The 16,100-nt window shown below is 44.8% G+C and overlaps 1 protein-coding gene across 1 annotated transcript in view; it reads right to left on the reverse strand.

The window, feature by feature from the left end:
* Positions 1 to 15,521, reverse strand: part of angpt2b (angiopoietin 2b) — a 29,640-nt gene extending 14,119 nt beyond the window's left edge. The window contains exons 1-5 of the mRNA XM_020050036.3: positions 15,145 to 15,521; positions 6,762 to 6,917; positions 4,211 to 4,332; positions 1,632 to 1,855; positions 328 to 452 (exon numbers count right to left, since the gene is read on the reverse strand). Coding sequence (XP_019905595.1) covers positions 328 to 452; positions 1,632 to 1,855; positions 4,211 to 4,332; positions 6,762 to 6,917; positions 15,145 to 15,462 — 945 coding nt within the window. The 5' untranslated portion in view covers positions 15,463 to 15,521. The remainder of the gene's footprint in view (positions 1 to 327; positions 453 to 1,631; positions 1,856 to 4,210; positions 4,333 to 6,761; positions 6,918 to 15,144) is intronic.
* Positions 15,522 to 16,100: the final 579 nt, after the last annotated feature.

Genomic DNA, 16,100 nt, shown 5'->3' on the forward strand with positions numbered 1-16,100 from the left:
TGATTAAAGAGAATTATGAGATGAATAAAGAGAATGATGAGGTGAATAAAGAGAATTATGAGATGAATAAAGAGGATTATGAGTTGAATAAAGAGAATGATGAGGTGAATAAAGAGAATGATGAGGTGAATAAAGAGAATGATGAGATGAATAAAGAGGATTATGAGGTGAATAAAGAGAATGATGAGGTGACTAAAGAGAATGATGAGGTGAATAAAGAGAATGATGGGAGTAAAAAAAAGAGAACAATAAAGGGAACAGAGCGTATGCTGAAGTGAATTCAGTGTGCGCTAAGCTGACTGAAGGTGAATAAATGTTACCCCTCACCTTAACTGCATGTGTAGAATTCGGGGGTCGTATGTCGTAGACCCCACTCTCAGTGACCCCAGAGCGGAAGATCTCGGCACAGTCCATGAAGATCACCGACTCCACTTTTGGCTGAGTGGAGATATCTGGGTAGACAGGATACAGACAATACAATGGTAGACAATACACACATACAGAACACAAACATTGAATACACACACAGAATAAATACACATAGCATACACACACAGAATAAACACACATAGCATACACACAGCGAATACACACACATAGAATACACACATCGAATACATACACAAAATACACACACAGAATACACACACATAGAATACAGACACATAGAATACACACACATAGAATACAGACACATAGAATACACACACATTTAATAAAAACACAAAGAATACACACACATTGGTGCATCCAGGAACACTGAAGCCAGGTTCCAGGAAGAAAGACACTTTCAGTTACAGTATATAATGTTGGGAGGTGCTGTCAAGGTGTTGTACTTTCAGTTACAGTATATAATGTTGGGAGGTGCTGTCAAGGTGTTGTACTTTCAGTTACAGTATATAATGTTGGGAGGTGCTGTCAAGGTGTTGTACTTTCAGTTACAGTATATAATGTTGGGAGGTGCTGTCAAGGTGTTGTACTTTCAGTTACAGTATATAATGTTGGGAGGTGCTGTCAAGGTGTTGTATTGTTCAGAGCCTCGTTCTAACATGATGTCTTGCCGCGTGTTACTTTACCTTGGGGCCATGTATTTCTCAGCCTCGCTGCCAATGTCACCCTCTCATCCAAGTGCAGAGGTCATGCTTAATCACCCATAGAGATGCATATCCCCATTTAAAATGTCACTTTCTATAGCCAAATGAATTTCTGATACCTGGACCAAAAAATACTCCCAATATGTAATCTTGACAAACAACTGCTGTTATTAATTTCTTTACACAGCATAGACATTAAATACCTTTCAACACCCAAACACATTCCCAGATTCTCTCTTCTCTTTCCCTCTTTCTCTCTCTCTCCCTCATCTCTCTCTCCCCTGTCTCTCTCCCCTCTCTCTCCCTCCTCTCTCCCTCCCTGTCTCTCTCTCTGTCTCTCTCTCCCCGTCTCTCTCCCCTGTCTCTCTCCTCACCCTCTCTTTCTTGCTCCAATCACTCTTCATTCTCTTTACTCTCTCATCCTCTCTCAATCTCTTTTTTCATTCCCTCATCCTATCTCTTTCTCTCCCTTTTCACTCCCTATTTCCCTGGCTCTACTCCCCACTCTCTCCCCAATCTCCCAAACCTCCCTCTCACCATTGCAGTGGGTGACCATGGCCAACAGCTGCTGAACGGTGCCTGTGAGGACAGCCTGTTGTCTCTGTAGCAGCGTGCTGTTAAGGCTGGAGCTGCCCTGTAGCAGGGTCACCAAGCGACTCTGCCTCTCCAACAGCTCCTGAAGCTGACGCTTCTCCCTTTGAATGCCCTGGAGCTCCTTAACGTGCCGCGTTTCTAAAGCGGAGAACCGCTGTTCTAGAAAACTGAGAGACAATGGAGAGAAAGGTGGATGAAGAGAGATTGAATGAAAGAGTCAAATTCCAAACAGAAAGAGCCAGCTGGATCCTATCTTCAAATGTATGTTTTGAAATGCATGTCTTGGAAATAAGCTTTAAACAGTTTCTCTCATGTGCTGTATAAATCTCGTTCATCATATGCAATGTAATCAACATCAACAGATCGGATACACACGCGTTGCTTCTGCTAGACACATGAAGCCTTTTGGACAACAGAAATGTATTTCCATTAAAAACCCTAAAGTTAACCCACAAAATCCCAAAGTCAAAATCCTAATTCTAACCCTAAACCTAACACGTAATGCCTAAACCAAAGTTTAACCCTAAACCTAACCCGTAACGCCTAACCTCAACCTTAAGGCTAAAAAAGCTATTTATAAAAGTTGGAATGGAAACATTTCCTAACAAGTCTTGATTTTCCATGGGTTAGTAAACTAGTGAAGTCACATTATCCTCACTAGAGTGGGTGTATGTGTTTGTGTGTGTGTGTGTGTGGGGTGTAGTATGTGTGTGTGTGTGCATCTGAGTGTGTGTGAGTGTGTGGTGTAGTGTGTGTGTGTGTGTGCATCTGAGTGTGTGTGTATGTGTGTGTGTGTGTGTGGTGTGTAGAAAGTGTGTGTGTGCATTTGAGTATGTGTGTGTTTGTGTGTTTGTGTGTATGTGTTTGCATGTGTGTGTTTGCGTGTGTCTGCATGTGTGTATATCCCCCAGCTTGATCTTTATAGCTCTAACAACTCCGTAGCCAGCACTGAAACCATGCACAGCCACCCAGACAGAAACAAGCTACCTCTCACTCAGTTAGTGAGCTCGCTCACTCTCAAACGGCACACTATTCCGTATGCCCTAGACGAAGAGAAGTGCTTGGGGAGTAGGGTTCCATTTGGGACACATACCATTGCCAGGCTGTATGTGGTTCTCTTGGACACGCCTCCATAGACCGGGGACTCAAATTGGAATCCATTATAACGGCCCTTTTTCACATAACAGTACTTAGTTTTTCCTCCTCACAAGTCCTCTGTGAAAGAACACTTGATAAACTCCCTCAGGTGGCTCAGCCGGTTCATCATTCGTTCCCCAGAGAGGAGGCGGGAGCACAAACAACAGCATGCTAATAGCTTTGCCGAAATTGAGTCACTACTAAATAGAGTGTGCCTGGAGTATTGTCTGGCCTCTCCTTCCAGGCTGAAATCTTTTGACAGAGATACTTTTTAGAGTTAATATATTAATTTATTTTCAACATTTATTTACACAGGGAAATAAAGTGGATGCAGTATCTCACAGAAGTGAGTACACCCTCACATTTATGTAAATATTTAATTATATCTGTTCATGTGACAGCACTGAAGAAATGACGCTTTGCTACAACGTAAATTAGTGAGTGTACAGCTTGTATAACATTTGCTGTCCCCTCAAAATAACTCAACACACAGCCATTAATGTCTAAACCGCAGGCAACAAAAGTGAGTACACTCCTAAGTGAAAAAGTCAAAATTGGGCCCAAAGTGTCAATATTTTGTGTGGCCACCATTATTTTCTAGCACTGCCTTAACCCTCTTGGGCATGGAGTTCACCAGAGATTCACAGGTTGCCACTGGAGTCCTCTTCCACTCCTCCATGACGACATCACGGAGCTGGTGGATGTTGGAGACCTTGCACTCCTCCACGTTCCGTTTGAGGATGCCCTACAGATGGTCTAGGTCTGGAGACATGCTTGGCCAGTCCATCACCTTTATCCTCAGCATCTTTAGCAAGGCAGTGGTCGTCTTGGAGTGTTTGGGGTCGCTATCATGTTGAACTGTAGCTCCTCAGTGCCGGCAGCACTCATGCAGCCCCAGACCATGACACTCCCACCACCATGCCTGACTGTAGACAAGACACACTTGTCTTTGTTCTCCTAATCTGGTTGCCACCACCCACGCTTGACACCATCTAAACCAAATACGTTTATTTTGGTCTCATCAGACCACAAGACATGGTTCCAGTAATCCTTGTCTTCAGCAAACGGTGAGACGACAGCCATGCAATTTACAATGTTATACAAGCTGTACACTCACTACTTTACATTGTAGCAAAGTGTTTCTTCAGTGTTGTCGCATGAAAAGATACAATGAAATATTTGCAAAGATGTGAGGTGTGTACTCACTTTTGTGAGATACTGTAAGTCTCTTGATCAGCAACTCAGCTCACATTGTCAGGAACATGTTCCACCTTAACATGTTGTTTCTCACACATCCAGTCTGTCTCTCGTGGTCCGTTCATAAGGCCTGTGAAATGCACACGCCCGGGCGACTCCCGGCAGCGCGCTGGATGCATCTGACTGACCTGTTTTTGTCATTGAGTCGTGAGATTTCCTGGTTCTGCTGGAGGATGTGTTTTTCCAGACGGTTCGTGACCAGAGAATACTCCAGCAGCTGGATCTCCACCCGGCTGGTCTGATTCAACACCTGGACGGGAGGAAAAGAGGGAAACACGGATAAGTGGTCAAAATGCGTATTTTGTTATTTCAGTTACCTGAGAGAGACCCTTAAAATAAATCTGTACCTGGTGTTGCATTTCTAGAATTTACCTAGTGCAAGGTCTTTGACCTGCCAGAGGGTGACGTAGTAGATAAACAGATGAGGTCCTGTTTTACAATATAATAGATCAATGATCAATGTTTGACCATCACAGCCCAGGCCTCAGATGTGTATCTTATTATTACAGCCAGACTGATAAGCAACCAAATGAAATATTTGTACAGGTTGCATACATCACACATGAATTGCAAAAAGAGCAGCAGCGCTGAAGAGAACTATGTAGGCTGAAAGAAACACACCCCTGCAAAAACAAAGTCAGGGTACAACTAACAACCCATGTTTTGGGAGTCCTTGTTTCAGTTGGCTGGTACGATGTCACCTAAATGAACTCAGAATGTCAATTAAACGGTTCACAATAAAAAGACAAGACATGTTAGAGCCGTGGTCCTCATCCCGAATACTGGAGGAGGTGATCTAACGCCAGAACACCTGATACTGGAGGAGGTGATCTAACGCCAGAAAACCAGATACTGGAGGAGGTGATCTAACGCCAGAACACCTGATACTGGAGGAGGTGATCTAATGCCAGAACACCTGATACTGGAGGAGGTGATCTAATGCCAGAACACCTGATAATGGAGGAGGTGATCTGAAGCCAGAACACCTGATAATGGAGGCAGTGATCTAACGCCAGAACACCTGATACTGGAGGAGGTGATCTAACGCCAGAACACCTGATAATGGAGGAGGTGATCTAACGCCAGCAAACCTGATACTGGAGGAGGTGATCTAATGCCAGAAAACCTGATACTGGAGGAGGTGATCTAACGCCAGAACACCTGATACTGGAGGAGGTGATCTAATGCCAGAACACCTGATACTGGAGGAGGTGATCTAATGCCAGAACACCTGATAATGGAGGAGGTGATCTGAAGCCAGAACACCTGATAATGGAGGCAGTGATCTAACGCCAGAAAACCTGATACTGGAAGAGGTGATCTAATGCCAGAAAACCTGATACTGGAGGAGGGGATCTAACGCCAGAAAACATGATACTGGAGGAGGTGATCTAATGCCAGAACACCTGATACTGGAGGAGGTGATCTAATGCCAGAACACCTGATACTGGAGGAGGTGATCTAACGCCAGAAAACCTGATACTGGAAGAGGTGATCTAATGCCAGAAAACCTGATATTGGAGGAGGTGATCTAACACCAGAACACCTGATACTGGAGGAGGGGATCTAACGCCAGAAAACCTGATACTGGAGGAGGTGATCTAATGCCAGAACACCTGATACTGGAGGAGGTCATCTAACGCCAGAACACCTGATACTGGAGGAGGTGATCTAATGCCAGAACACCTGATACTGGAGGAGGTGATCTAACGCCAGCAAACCTGATACTGGAGGAGGTGATCTAACGCCAGAACACCTGATACTGGAGGAGGTGATCTAACGCCAGAACACCTGATAATGGAGGAGGTGATCTAACGCCAGAAAACCTGATACTGGAGGAGGTGATCTAATGCCAGAAAACCTGATAATGGAGGAGGTGTTCTAACGCCAGAACACCTGATACTGGAGGAGGTGATCTAACGCCAGAACACCTGATACTGGAGGAGGTGATCTAACGCCAGAACACCTGATACTGGAGGAGGTGATCTAACGCCAGAACACCTGATACTGGAGGAGGTGATCTAACGCCAGAAAACCTGATACTGGAGGAGGTGATCTAATGCCAGAACACCTGATACTGGAGGAGGTCATCTAACGCCAGAACACCTGATACTGGAGGAGGTGATCTAACGCCAGAACACCTGATACTGGAGGAGGTGATCTAACGCCAGAACACCTGATACTGGAGGAGGTGATCTAACGCCAGAACACCTGATACTGGAGGAGGTGATCTAACGCCAGAACACCTGATACTGGAGGAGGTGATCTAACGCCAGAACACCTGATACTGGAGGAGGTGATCTAACGCCAGAACACCTGATACTGGAGGAGGTGATCTAACGCCAGAACACCTGATACTGGAGGAGGTGATCTAATGCCAGAAAACCTGATAATGGAGGTGTTCTAACGCCAGAACACCTGATACTGGAGGAGGTGATCTAACGCCAGAAAACCTGATACTGGAGGAGGTGATCTAACGCCAGAACACCTGATACTGGAGGAGGTGATCTAACGCCAGAACACCTGATACTGGAGGAGGTGATCTAACGCCAGAAAACCTGATACTGGAGGAGGTGATCTAACGCCAGAACACCTGATACTAATTTCATTTTGTTTCATTTTGTTGCTTAGGGCTTGTGCTGAATACGCTTCAATAATATATAAAGCATGTTGTCTCACCTGGGTCTCCACGTTGGTCAGTTTCCTGGTCTGCTCAGCTGATTGGCTGAGGAGGTTGGTCCCAATCTCCAACATGGCCGCTGTGTGGGTGTGAACAGTGCTCCTCTTCATCTCCTCCATCCCAGAACGCACATTCTCCTGGATGTAGCTCTCAAGCTGGAATACGGGACATACCGGGTACATGGTAACAGAAGAGGAGGAAAAAGGAGAGAAGAGGAGTGGAGAAGAGAGAGGAGAAGAGAGGAGACACATAGTCTTGGGGCATCCCTCTCCATTCAGAAACATTTAACACACTCAAACACTCACATAAATAACTCACAGTCACTGACATCACTGTCAGTTAATGTCACTAACACTCACACACACACTCACACACACACACACACACACACACACACACACACAGAGTCAAACAGACACTCCATCTATGTCACAAACTCTCCACTATGCAGAGCTCAACCTGAAATTATTTTAAACTTACTGGCCCAAATATTTTTACTATCCCTCGTCCCTAAAGATGTAATTTCTTTTGTTACTTAACATTATTAATCATTTATGAAATGCATTCTGGAGAAAATATTTATTTATTTCTTTCACAACATTTCTAATTATAAAAATGTATAAAAAGTTTCAAACAAAAACCTGACTTTCAAAACAGAACACTAACTCACACAACCCCGGGGAACAAGGCCACCGCCTGGTCCGTCAGTTACTAGGTATGTGGTTGTTATGTCTGCAATCACCCAATGGGCATCTGCATTTAAATTCCTGACCAGTACGGTCAAGGGCCCTGAAGACGGTCGGTCAGCCATCCGCTTGACTGTCATGCAGACCAGGTGCTGTTTGCTATTGGCATGGCTGGTCAGGGACAGTATGATATTGGCGTGGCTGGTCAGGGACAGTATGATATTGGCGTGGCTGGTCAGGGACAGTATGATATTGGCATGGCTGGTCAGGGACAGTATGATATTGGCGTGGCTGGTCAGGGACAGTATGATATTGGCGTGGCTGGTCAGGGACAGTATGATATTGGTGTGGCTGGTCAGGGACAGTATGATATTGGCGTGGCTGGTCAGGGACAGTATGATATTGGCGTGGCTGGTCAGGGACAGTATGATATTGGCGTGGCTGGTCAGGGACAGTATGATATTGGCGTGGCTGGTCAGGGACAGTATGATATTGGCGTGGCTTGTCAGGGACTGTTGGCGAAAGTTGTCAGTGCCTTTGTAAAAAGTCCGCTCTAGCCGGGAACTTAGGACAGACAACAGTGCATCTGAGTTCCACTGACGTCGGAACAGGTAGATTATTTTTTGCACTGAGGTAAAAATTGGAGCTCATAGTTGCCCTTCACTGCCATCTTCAGTTGAGTGACTCTTGCAAGTTTTTAAATGATTTTTTGAAAAACAATACCAGACAGCCAGGCGTCACATCACTGCTCAACTCTTGACTGGTCAACAGTGTGCGAAAGGAGCTGCAAGTTAGTTTTGTGCATTTGCCAGATTACGAAACAACTGGAGGATGTCGAGTTTATAATGCGATTATTATTTTACAGTCAATTTTTTTTTCCTTCCCCCAATCAGGACAGAGACTTGCTAGTTTCATTAGTCCCAAATTGACTTTATACTGGCCCAGGGCCATCGGCCATCATTATTGTCGAGCCCTGCTCAATGGAATGATGGAAGGACGGCTGAAATAGATGATGGAATGAAATCTGAAACAGATGCTGGAATGAAATCTGAAACAGACGCTGGAATGACAACTGAAAGAGACGATGGAATGACAACTGAAAGAGACGATGGAATGACCACTGAAACAGATGCTAGAATGACAACTGAAACAGATGATGGAATGACAACTGAAACAGACGCTGGAATGACAACTGAAACAGACAATGGAATGACAACTGAAACAGACGATGGAATGACCACTGAAAGAGACGATGGAATGACCACTGAAACAGATGCTAGAATGACAACTGAAACAGATGATGGAATGACAACTGAAACAGACGCTGGAATGACAACTGAAACAGACGATGGAATGACAACTGAAACAGACGATTGAATGACAACTGAAACAGACGATGGAATGACAACTGTGTGACATGTTTTAAAGGCAAATATAATTTTTTATTATGAATTCGTTTTTTCTTTATTAACTATTTTATTTCAAATTTTCAGTGGAATATGAAGCTAACTAACAACATTTTATAATGTATTTTTGCACTACAAATATTCAGTACATCACTGAATGGGTAGGTGTGTCCATACTTTTGACTGGTACTGTATATAGATCTATGTGAATATGGATCGACAGCACCCGTGTTTTTCATTCAATATAATCCATCATCGGCTCAAGGCGAAGAGGAAGAAAATCTCATTGTATTTAAAGGAGTTTTAAAAATAGAAAACCATCCATCTAAGGGCAATAAAGCAGATTTCTTATTGATGTTGCTGTTCGGAGCTAAAAGCACGTTGGGAGATGGAAGACGAATTCGTCTGGTTCGCCAGCAACTTCAGTGAAAACGTTTCCGCCGTGGCTGATGATTGATGGAAGTTCTGTCCTCATTTTAACTGGCCCGGGTTGGTGTCTTGCTATAAAGCGGAGTGGGGTATTGAATGTAACACATTAATATTCATGGCTGAGTACCAAATCACACTCTGTTCCCTATTTACTGTTGTGGACTTGGGCCCATAATGCCACAGTTAGAATTAGTGCACTAAAGGGAATAAGGGTCATTTGGGATGTGAACAACAGAATATCTCACTGAAGATGAAAACATATTTTACGATGTAGTGGATGAAAAACCACAGCAGGCATCATTGTACTAATGACTAACAAGCAGCTACAATGGACAGATAAAAATGTATACGACCATTTTTATTTGTTTACCCAATAACTGTCTTTGAGAAACGTATTCTAAAAATAAGTGACCACAACACATTTTAAGCATTCAACTATAAGCAATAGTTTTGAAAAAAAAGCAAAATATGGGGAAAAAAGAGCAAAAGACAAGAGAGATGGAGATTAACTAAATTGTGGCGCAAGAAAAGAGAGGAGAGAGTACAGAGAGAGACAGAAGAGAGACAGAAGAGAGACAGAAGAGAGACAGAGAGAGACAGAAGAGAGACAGAAGAGAGATAGAAGAGAGACAGAGAGAGACAGAGAGAGACAGAAGAGAGACAGAAGAGAGACAGAGAGAGACAGAAGAGAGACAGAAGAGAGACAGAAGAGAGACAGAGAGAGACAGAAGAGAGACAGAAGAGAGACAGAGAGAGACAGAGAGAGACAGAAGAGAGACAGAAGAGAGACAGAGAGAGACAGAAGAGAGACAGAAGAGAGACAGAGAGACAGAAGAGAGAGAGAAGAGAGACAGAAGAGAGACAGAGAGAGACAGAAGAGAGACAGAAGAGAGACAGAGAGAGACAGAAGAGAGACAGAAGAGAGACAGAAGAGAGACAGAGAGAGACAGAAGAGAGACAGAAGAGAGACAGAGAGAGACAGAAGAGAGGAGAATGAGACACGCTGGTCTCTGCTGGATAAACACATGAAGCCCATTAAGGGTCTGTTCCTGTTAACGAGGGAAAAATGTGGACATCTGAGGATGCTAGGCACTTGATCTCTTAGTTGCTGTGTAATTGCCTCATTGTCCTCTAACAATCCCACAGTCTACAAACTCAAATCTGCAGGGGGTTCCCGAGTAGGACACATTAACTGGATTTGCCAAAAGGGAAAATTGTCATGATCTCTTGATAAAATTGAAAAGTTTTTCCTTGGACAAAAGAGAGGAAAAGATCAAATGCAGATGGTCATTTTCATTTGGAAATATACTTCCCTAATCAGAAGAACAGGGGTGAATGAATGAAGGGGTGGAGGAATGAAGGGGTGGAGGAATGACGGGGTGGAGGAATGACGGGGTGGAGGAATGAAGGGGTGGAGTAATGAAGGGGTGGATGAATGAAGGGGTGGAGGAATGAAGGGGTGGATGAATGACGGGGTGGAGTAATGAAGGGGTGGAGGAATGAAGGGGTGGAGGAATGAAGGGGTGGAGTAATGAAGGGGTGGAGTAATGAAGGGGTGGAGGAATGAAGGGGTGGAGGAATGACGGGGTGGAGGAATGACGGGGTGGAGTAATGAAGGGGTGGAGGAATGAAGGGGTGGAGGAATGAAGGGGTGGAGGAATGAAGGGGTGGAGGAATGAAGGGGTGGAGCAAAGATTTGTGGTGGAATGAAGTTGTGGGGGATGAAAGGAGGAGGAATGAATGGGTGTAGGAATGAAAGAGTGGAGGGACAAAGAGGTGGAGTAATGTCGGGGTGTGGAATGCAGCAGTGGAGTAACAAAGTGGTCTAGAGATGGATGGAGGTGGTACAAACTGAAACAAATAGAGCTTCATGGAATGGAAGTATCCGGAACACAAGTGAAACCTACTGGCCAGTAGCCCTCCTCCATTTGAAGATGGAGATTCCAATCTGAACACTCAGGATGTGTGTGTGTGTGTGTCTGTGTGTCTTGAGTACCCTCCTCCATCTGAACACTCAGGATGTGTGTGTGTGTGTGTGTGTGTGTGTCTGTGTGTCTTGAGTACCCTCCTCCATCTGAACACTCAGGGCATGTGTGTGTGTGTGTGTGTGTCTTGAGTACCCTCCTCCAGCATAGCGGAACACAGTCCAACAAGGCCTGTGTGTCAAAAAACATGAAGAAGGTACTAATGAGAAAAGCCCAAGAGAGACCTTCCCGGCTGAGTATCTCAGGTCTTTTATAAGCTTCATACTTAAGGTTTCTGAGACCCATTACTACCTGACTCTGGTTAAAACTAGTGCACAACGAAGTATGTAAAGTATGCCATTTGGGACTACGACACGGTTAGTATTCAAGAAATGGTAAGTGGATTCCAGATTTGCGCCCAGAGCCAACTTCATGTCTCCCTCAAGGTCAGGGGTTAAGGCATGGAATGGGGGTGGAAGGTGGTCACAGGGTTTTGGTCTGGTGTGGAATGGGGGTGGAAGGTGGTCACAGGGTTTTGCTCTGGTGTGGAATGGGGGTGGAAGGTGGTCACAGGGTTTTGGTCTGGTGTGGAATGGGGGTGGAAGGTGATCACAGGGTTTTGGTCTGGTGTGGAATGGGGGTGGAAGGTGGTCACAGGGTTTTGGTCTGGTGTGGAATGGGGGTGGAAGGTGGTCACAGGGTTTTGGTCTGGTGTGGAATGGGGGTGGAAGGTGGTCACAGGGTTTTGGTCTGGTGTGGAATGGGGGTGGAAGGTGGTCACAGGGTTTTGGTCTGGGTTTGGTAACTGCTAGAGTACGATCGGGCAGGACAGTTTGAAAATACGTTTATTTTTAACAAAACAGGGATGAATAGGAAGAAAACAAGAAAAAGCAACAAAGAGAGAGTGAGGTTGGGTGACTTCATTCACTTTGTGTCTAACAAATAGCACATTCGCCATGACCTTTTCAAACAGAAACCCAGCATAAACCCAGACATCCGTGGTGTGTAGTCCAATGAATGGGGAGAAAGGTGGAGCATTGCACCATCTCTCCAATAGAATAGCCGAGACCCCAGAGGACTTTAGCAGTGAAAACACCATTGTCAGGTCAACTTTAATCTTTCCGAAGCAATTCATTCATTCAGAGACTGATTTAAAGGACCTGGTCAGTCACAGCAAAGGCCAGTCAACTGTTACCTCCAAACTGATAAATGTACTTTTACAAAATAAATTAACTGTCATTTAAGAAATCGTTCCTGCAACTGACACGCATGAAAAGAGACACACAATACACACACACACACACAGACAATACACACTCATACATAAAAGCAAATGGTCCATTGCACATGTTTTGCTAACAGTACCTGAGGTTGTGCCAGAGTGAAGATCTGAATGTATTGAAAATTCACATCTGACGCTGCAGTGTGTGTGTGTGTTTGTGTGTGTGTGTATGGGGGGGTTTGCCAGCATCAGTGGGGGTTTCATCAATACTTGGGGTAGTTTAACAGACTGAAACAGATTTGGCTGAGAAAGATATCAATAAAGATGTTCTTGTCTTTCCATATTCTCATGCAATGGGGACTCCCAGCTACCCAAGGGTCTTAAATAAAGACTTAGACACACACACACACACACACACACACACACTTAAAGTACTGTCAGTGAGCCAGAGGAACATATCCAGTGAATCACATCAGAGAATCTCTTTCAGAGTTACTGTCGGAAGAGGATTTCAGACTGTGGGTGCAGTCCAAATGACACACTTTTATCCCAGGTCTATAAGGAGCAGTGGCAAAGAGGTGCCCTACACAGGGAAGAGAGAGCTATCAGAACCCAGACAGTATGTCCTCCACAGTCAGTATTTGGTACACTCATCAAGTTGGGGGGGTAGAATGGTGTCAGCTCAAACCCCTCCTAATGATGGTCAATGTTCAAATCAACACCTGAGTAATGAGGAAAAAAACTCTAAATGTTGCCAACTCAGCCAACATTAGCCCCCACATTAGAAATCACTGCTCTGCTTGTTTGAATGCCTATTATGTGTCAACAGCAACTTTAAATAGCTTTTAGGTTAGTGGAGGAAGTTGTAGTGCACCAAAGTTAAAGGAAACAGGCCGCCTCTGGCTTTGATAGCTGGCAGCTCAGTAGCTCCCTACTTCAGGCTAACATGATCCAGTCTTCCGAGAAGTTTTCCCAGAGAGCTGAGAGTGTAAGTAGAACTATGTGCTCCAACATTAATCAAGGCAAAACACTAACAGCCGAAGCACTGAATGTGTCTGTAGGCACTGTTTGTCTCATTCCTGGGTTAAACATTTTCTTATCAGAGCTATTTCCTACCTAGGCAAAATGGTACCCTGTTTTTGTTCACATTTTGAAAAAAGACATAAAAAAAAACTACACTCCTTGGCTAGATGAAGATTTGAGTAGTTATTGCTTGGTCAGCAAGAAAACGTCTAAATGGGTTAAAAAAGGCCTTTTCTTTTATTTTGGTCAAGGTCACATCGGACTCCTTCGAGAAGGAATCGAGGCGATGGCACCATTTTTCTGATGTAAAACAAACCTTGCAGTTCAACAGAAGTATTGACACAGGCTGCCGACATAATATCTAATAGAAGAAAATGTACCACAGGTCGGGAAACGTCTTACATTGGTAAACAACAGCAGTAAGGCACCTCAGTGTTTTGCAGCATACGAACAGTATACCTCCCTTATTAAGACCGGCCCTTATTAAGACCTCCCTTATTAAGACCCGCCCTTATTAAGACCGGCCCTTATTAAGACCGGCCCTTATTAAGACCAGCCCTTATTAAGACCAGCCCTTATTAAGACCAGCCTTTATTAAGACCAGCTCTTATTAAGACCAGCTCTTATTAAGACCCGCCCTTATTAAGACCCGCCCTTATTAAGACCCACCCTTATTAAGACCAGCCCTTTTAAGACCAGCCCTTTTAAGACCAGCCCTTATTAAGACCCGCCCTTATTAAGACCCGCCCTTATTAAGACCAGCCCTTTTAAGACCAGCCCTTATTGCTGATGGACTTTGGTAAACCTTCAGAACATGCCATCAGATCAACAACCCTGTTTGGGGTTGGGAGGCAATGTAAAATATAAAGAAAAACAGAATGCATAATGTGCAAATCGTTTAAACCCTATATTCAACAGAAAATAGTAAGAAGACAACAAATCAATGTTGAAACTGAGAAATGCTACTGTTTCTTGAAAAATATATGACCACTTTGAATTTAATGCCAACAAAAGGTTTAAAAAAAGCTGGAACAGGGGCACCAAAAGAATAGACCTAGATGAATATCATAAAACTGATTAGGGTAATTGGCAATAGGTCAGTAACCTGATTGGGCATAAAAAGAGCATCCCAGATGTGTCTTCCAGAAGTAAAGATGGGGAGGGGTTCACCACTCTGTGAATGACTGCGCAGGCAAATAGTTCAACAACTTAGGAACAATGTTTCGCAACATAAATTTGCAAATAATTTGAGGATCTCATCATCTACGGTACATAATATCATTAAAAGATTCAGAGAAATCTGTACACAGGCGACAAGGCCGATAAACAATATTGGATGGCCGTGATCTTCGGGCCCTCAGGCAGGCGGCACTGCATTAAAAACAGTAAAACCTCACAGTTTCAACATTTGACATGTTGTCTTTGCACTATTTTCAAATGAATACAGGGATAAATGATTTGCACACCATTGCATTCTGATTTTATTGGCATTTTACGCAGCGTCCCAACTGTTTGGTGAAACGGGGTTACACAAAGAGAATGAACAGACACTTTTTGCCATTCTTGTTTCCATGCCCTCAGCATAAAGACGAGAAGACAACATGTCACCATGGCAATGTGAGGAACCACCAGACAGAAAGCCTTCTGTTTACCTTCTGGAGCCACCGGGTGTTGTTCTCCGTGGCAGCCTCCAGACTCTCCACCATCCTCTCCCTCCAGGAGGTCCCAGACGGCGGGGGTTTGGCCTGCTCCGGGTGCCCCCTTGCCGGGTCCTGGTCTGGTGATGGTGGGGAGTCCCTCTGGAGGGAGTTGGTGACCTGGAAGTCCTTCGAAGGCAGGCAGTGCTCCACCTCGGGCAGGATGAAGGTGTAGCTGCACGGGCCATGCTGAACCCGATGCTGTCTCTTCTCCGAGTCAATCACAGCTGTCGACAGGAAGGCCAGGCAGACCAGGACAAGTGGGTGTCCCATCTCAGGTTAGACAAGGACAGGAGTCGGAAAGGAGAGCAGACGAGGGGAGGTGGGGGGGCGGGGCGGGGGGGGGGGGGAGGGGCGTCACACCTTGCTGAACAGTGAAGAACAAAGGAGCTTCTCAAGTCCCTCTCCTTCCCTCTCCCTCTCTCTGTTCTCCTTACTCGTTCTTTCTGTCTCTCTCCCTCCTCCCTCTCTCACCCTGTGTGTCTTCAACCTTGTCTTATTCTTTCAGGGGACGTCTCTCTTTAGTCCACAGTGTTTCTCTGCTTGGCAGCTGCTCCTCTGGTCAGTAGTCAGAAGATCTGAGGGTCTGTTGTAGCCGGTCCAGCAGTATTCCCCAAAACAAGCTCCTGCTATCCCACTGCTCTTTATCAGGAAAACACACACACACCCTTATGGATACACACACACACACACACACAGGAAGAGATGATTGCTTCCTCTTTTCTGTGCAGTGTGCAGCAGGGAAAACTCACTCCAGGAGACAAACTGCAAACTCCATAGTCAGTTTTATTTACCTTCTCGGTTGAAGCCTTCTGTTTCCACTCTCTCTCTCTTTGGCTCTGTGTTTGTTACGCTGGGTTTGTCCATCCGCCTCGATGGAGAGAGGAGGAGAACAGAGGATAGGAGCAGGA

This window comes from Esox lucius, chromosome 10 (assembly GCF_011004845.1).
Source record: "Esox lucius isolate fEsoLuc1 chromosome 10, fEsoLuc1.pri, whole genome shotgun sequence".
NCBI classification, from domain to species: domain Eukaryota; kingdom Metazoa; phylum Chordata; class Actinopteri; order Esociformes; family Esocidae; genus Esox; species Esox lucius.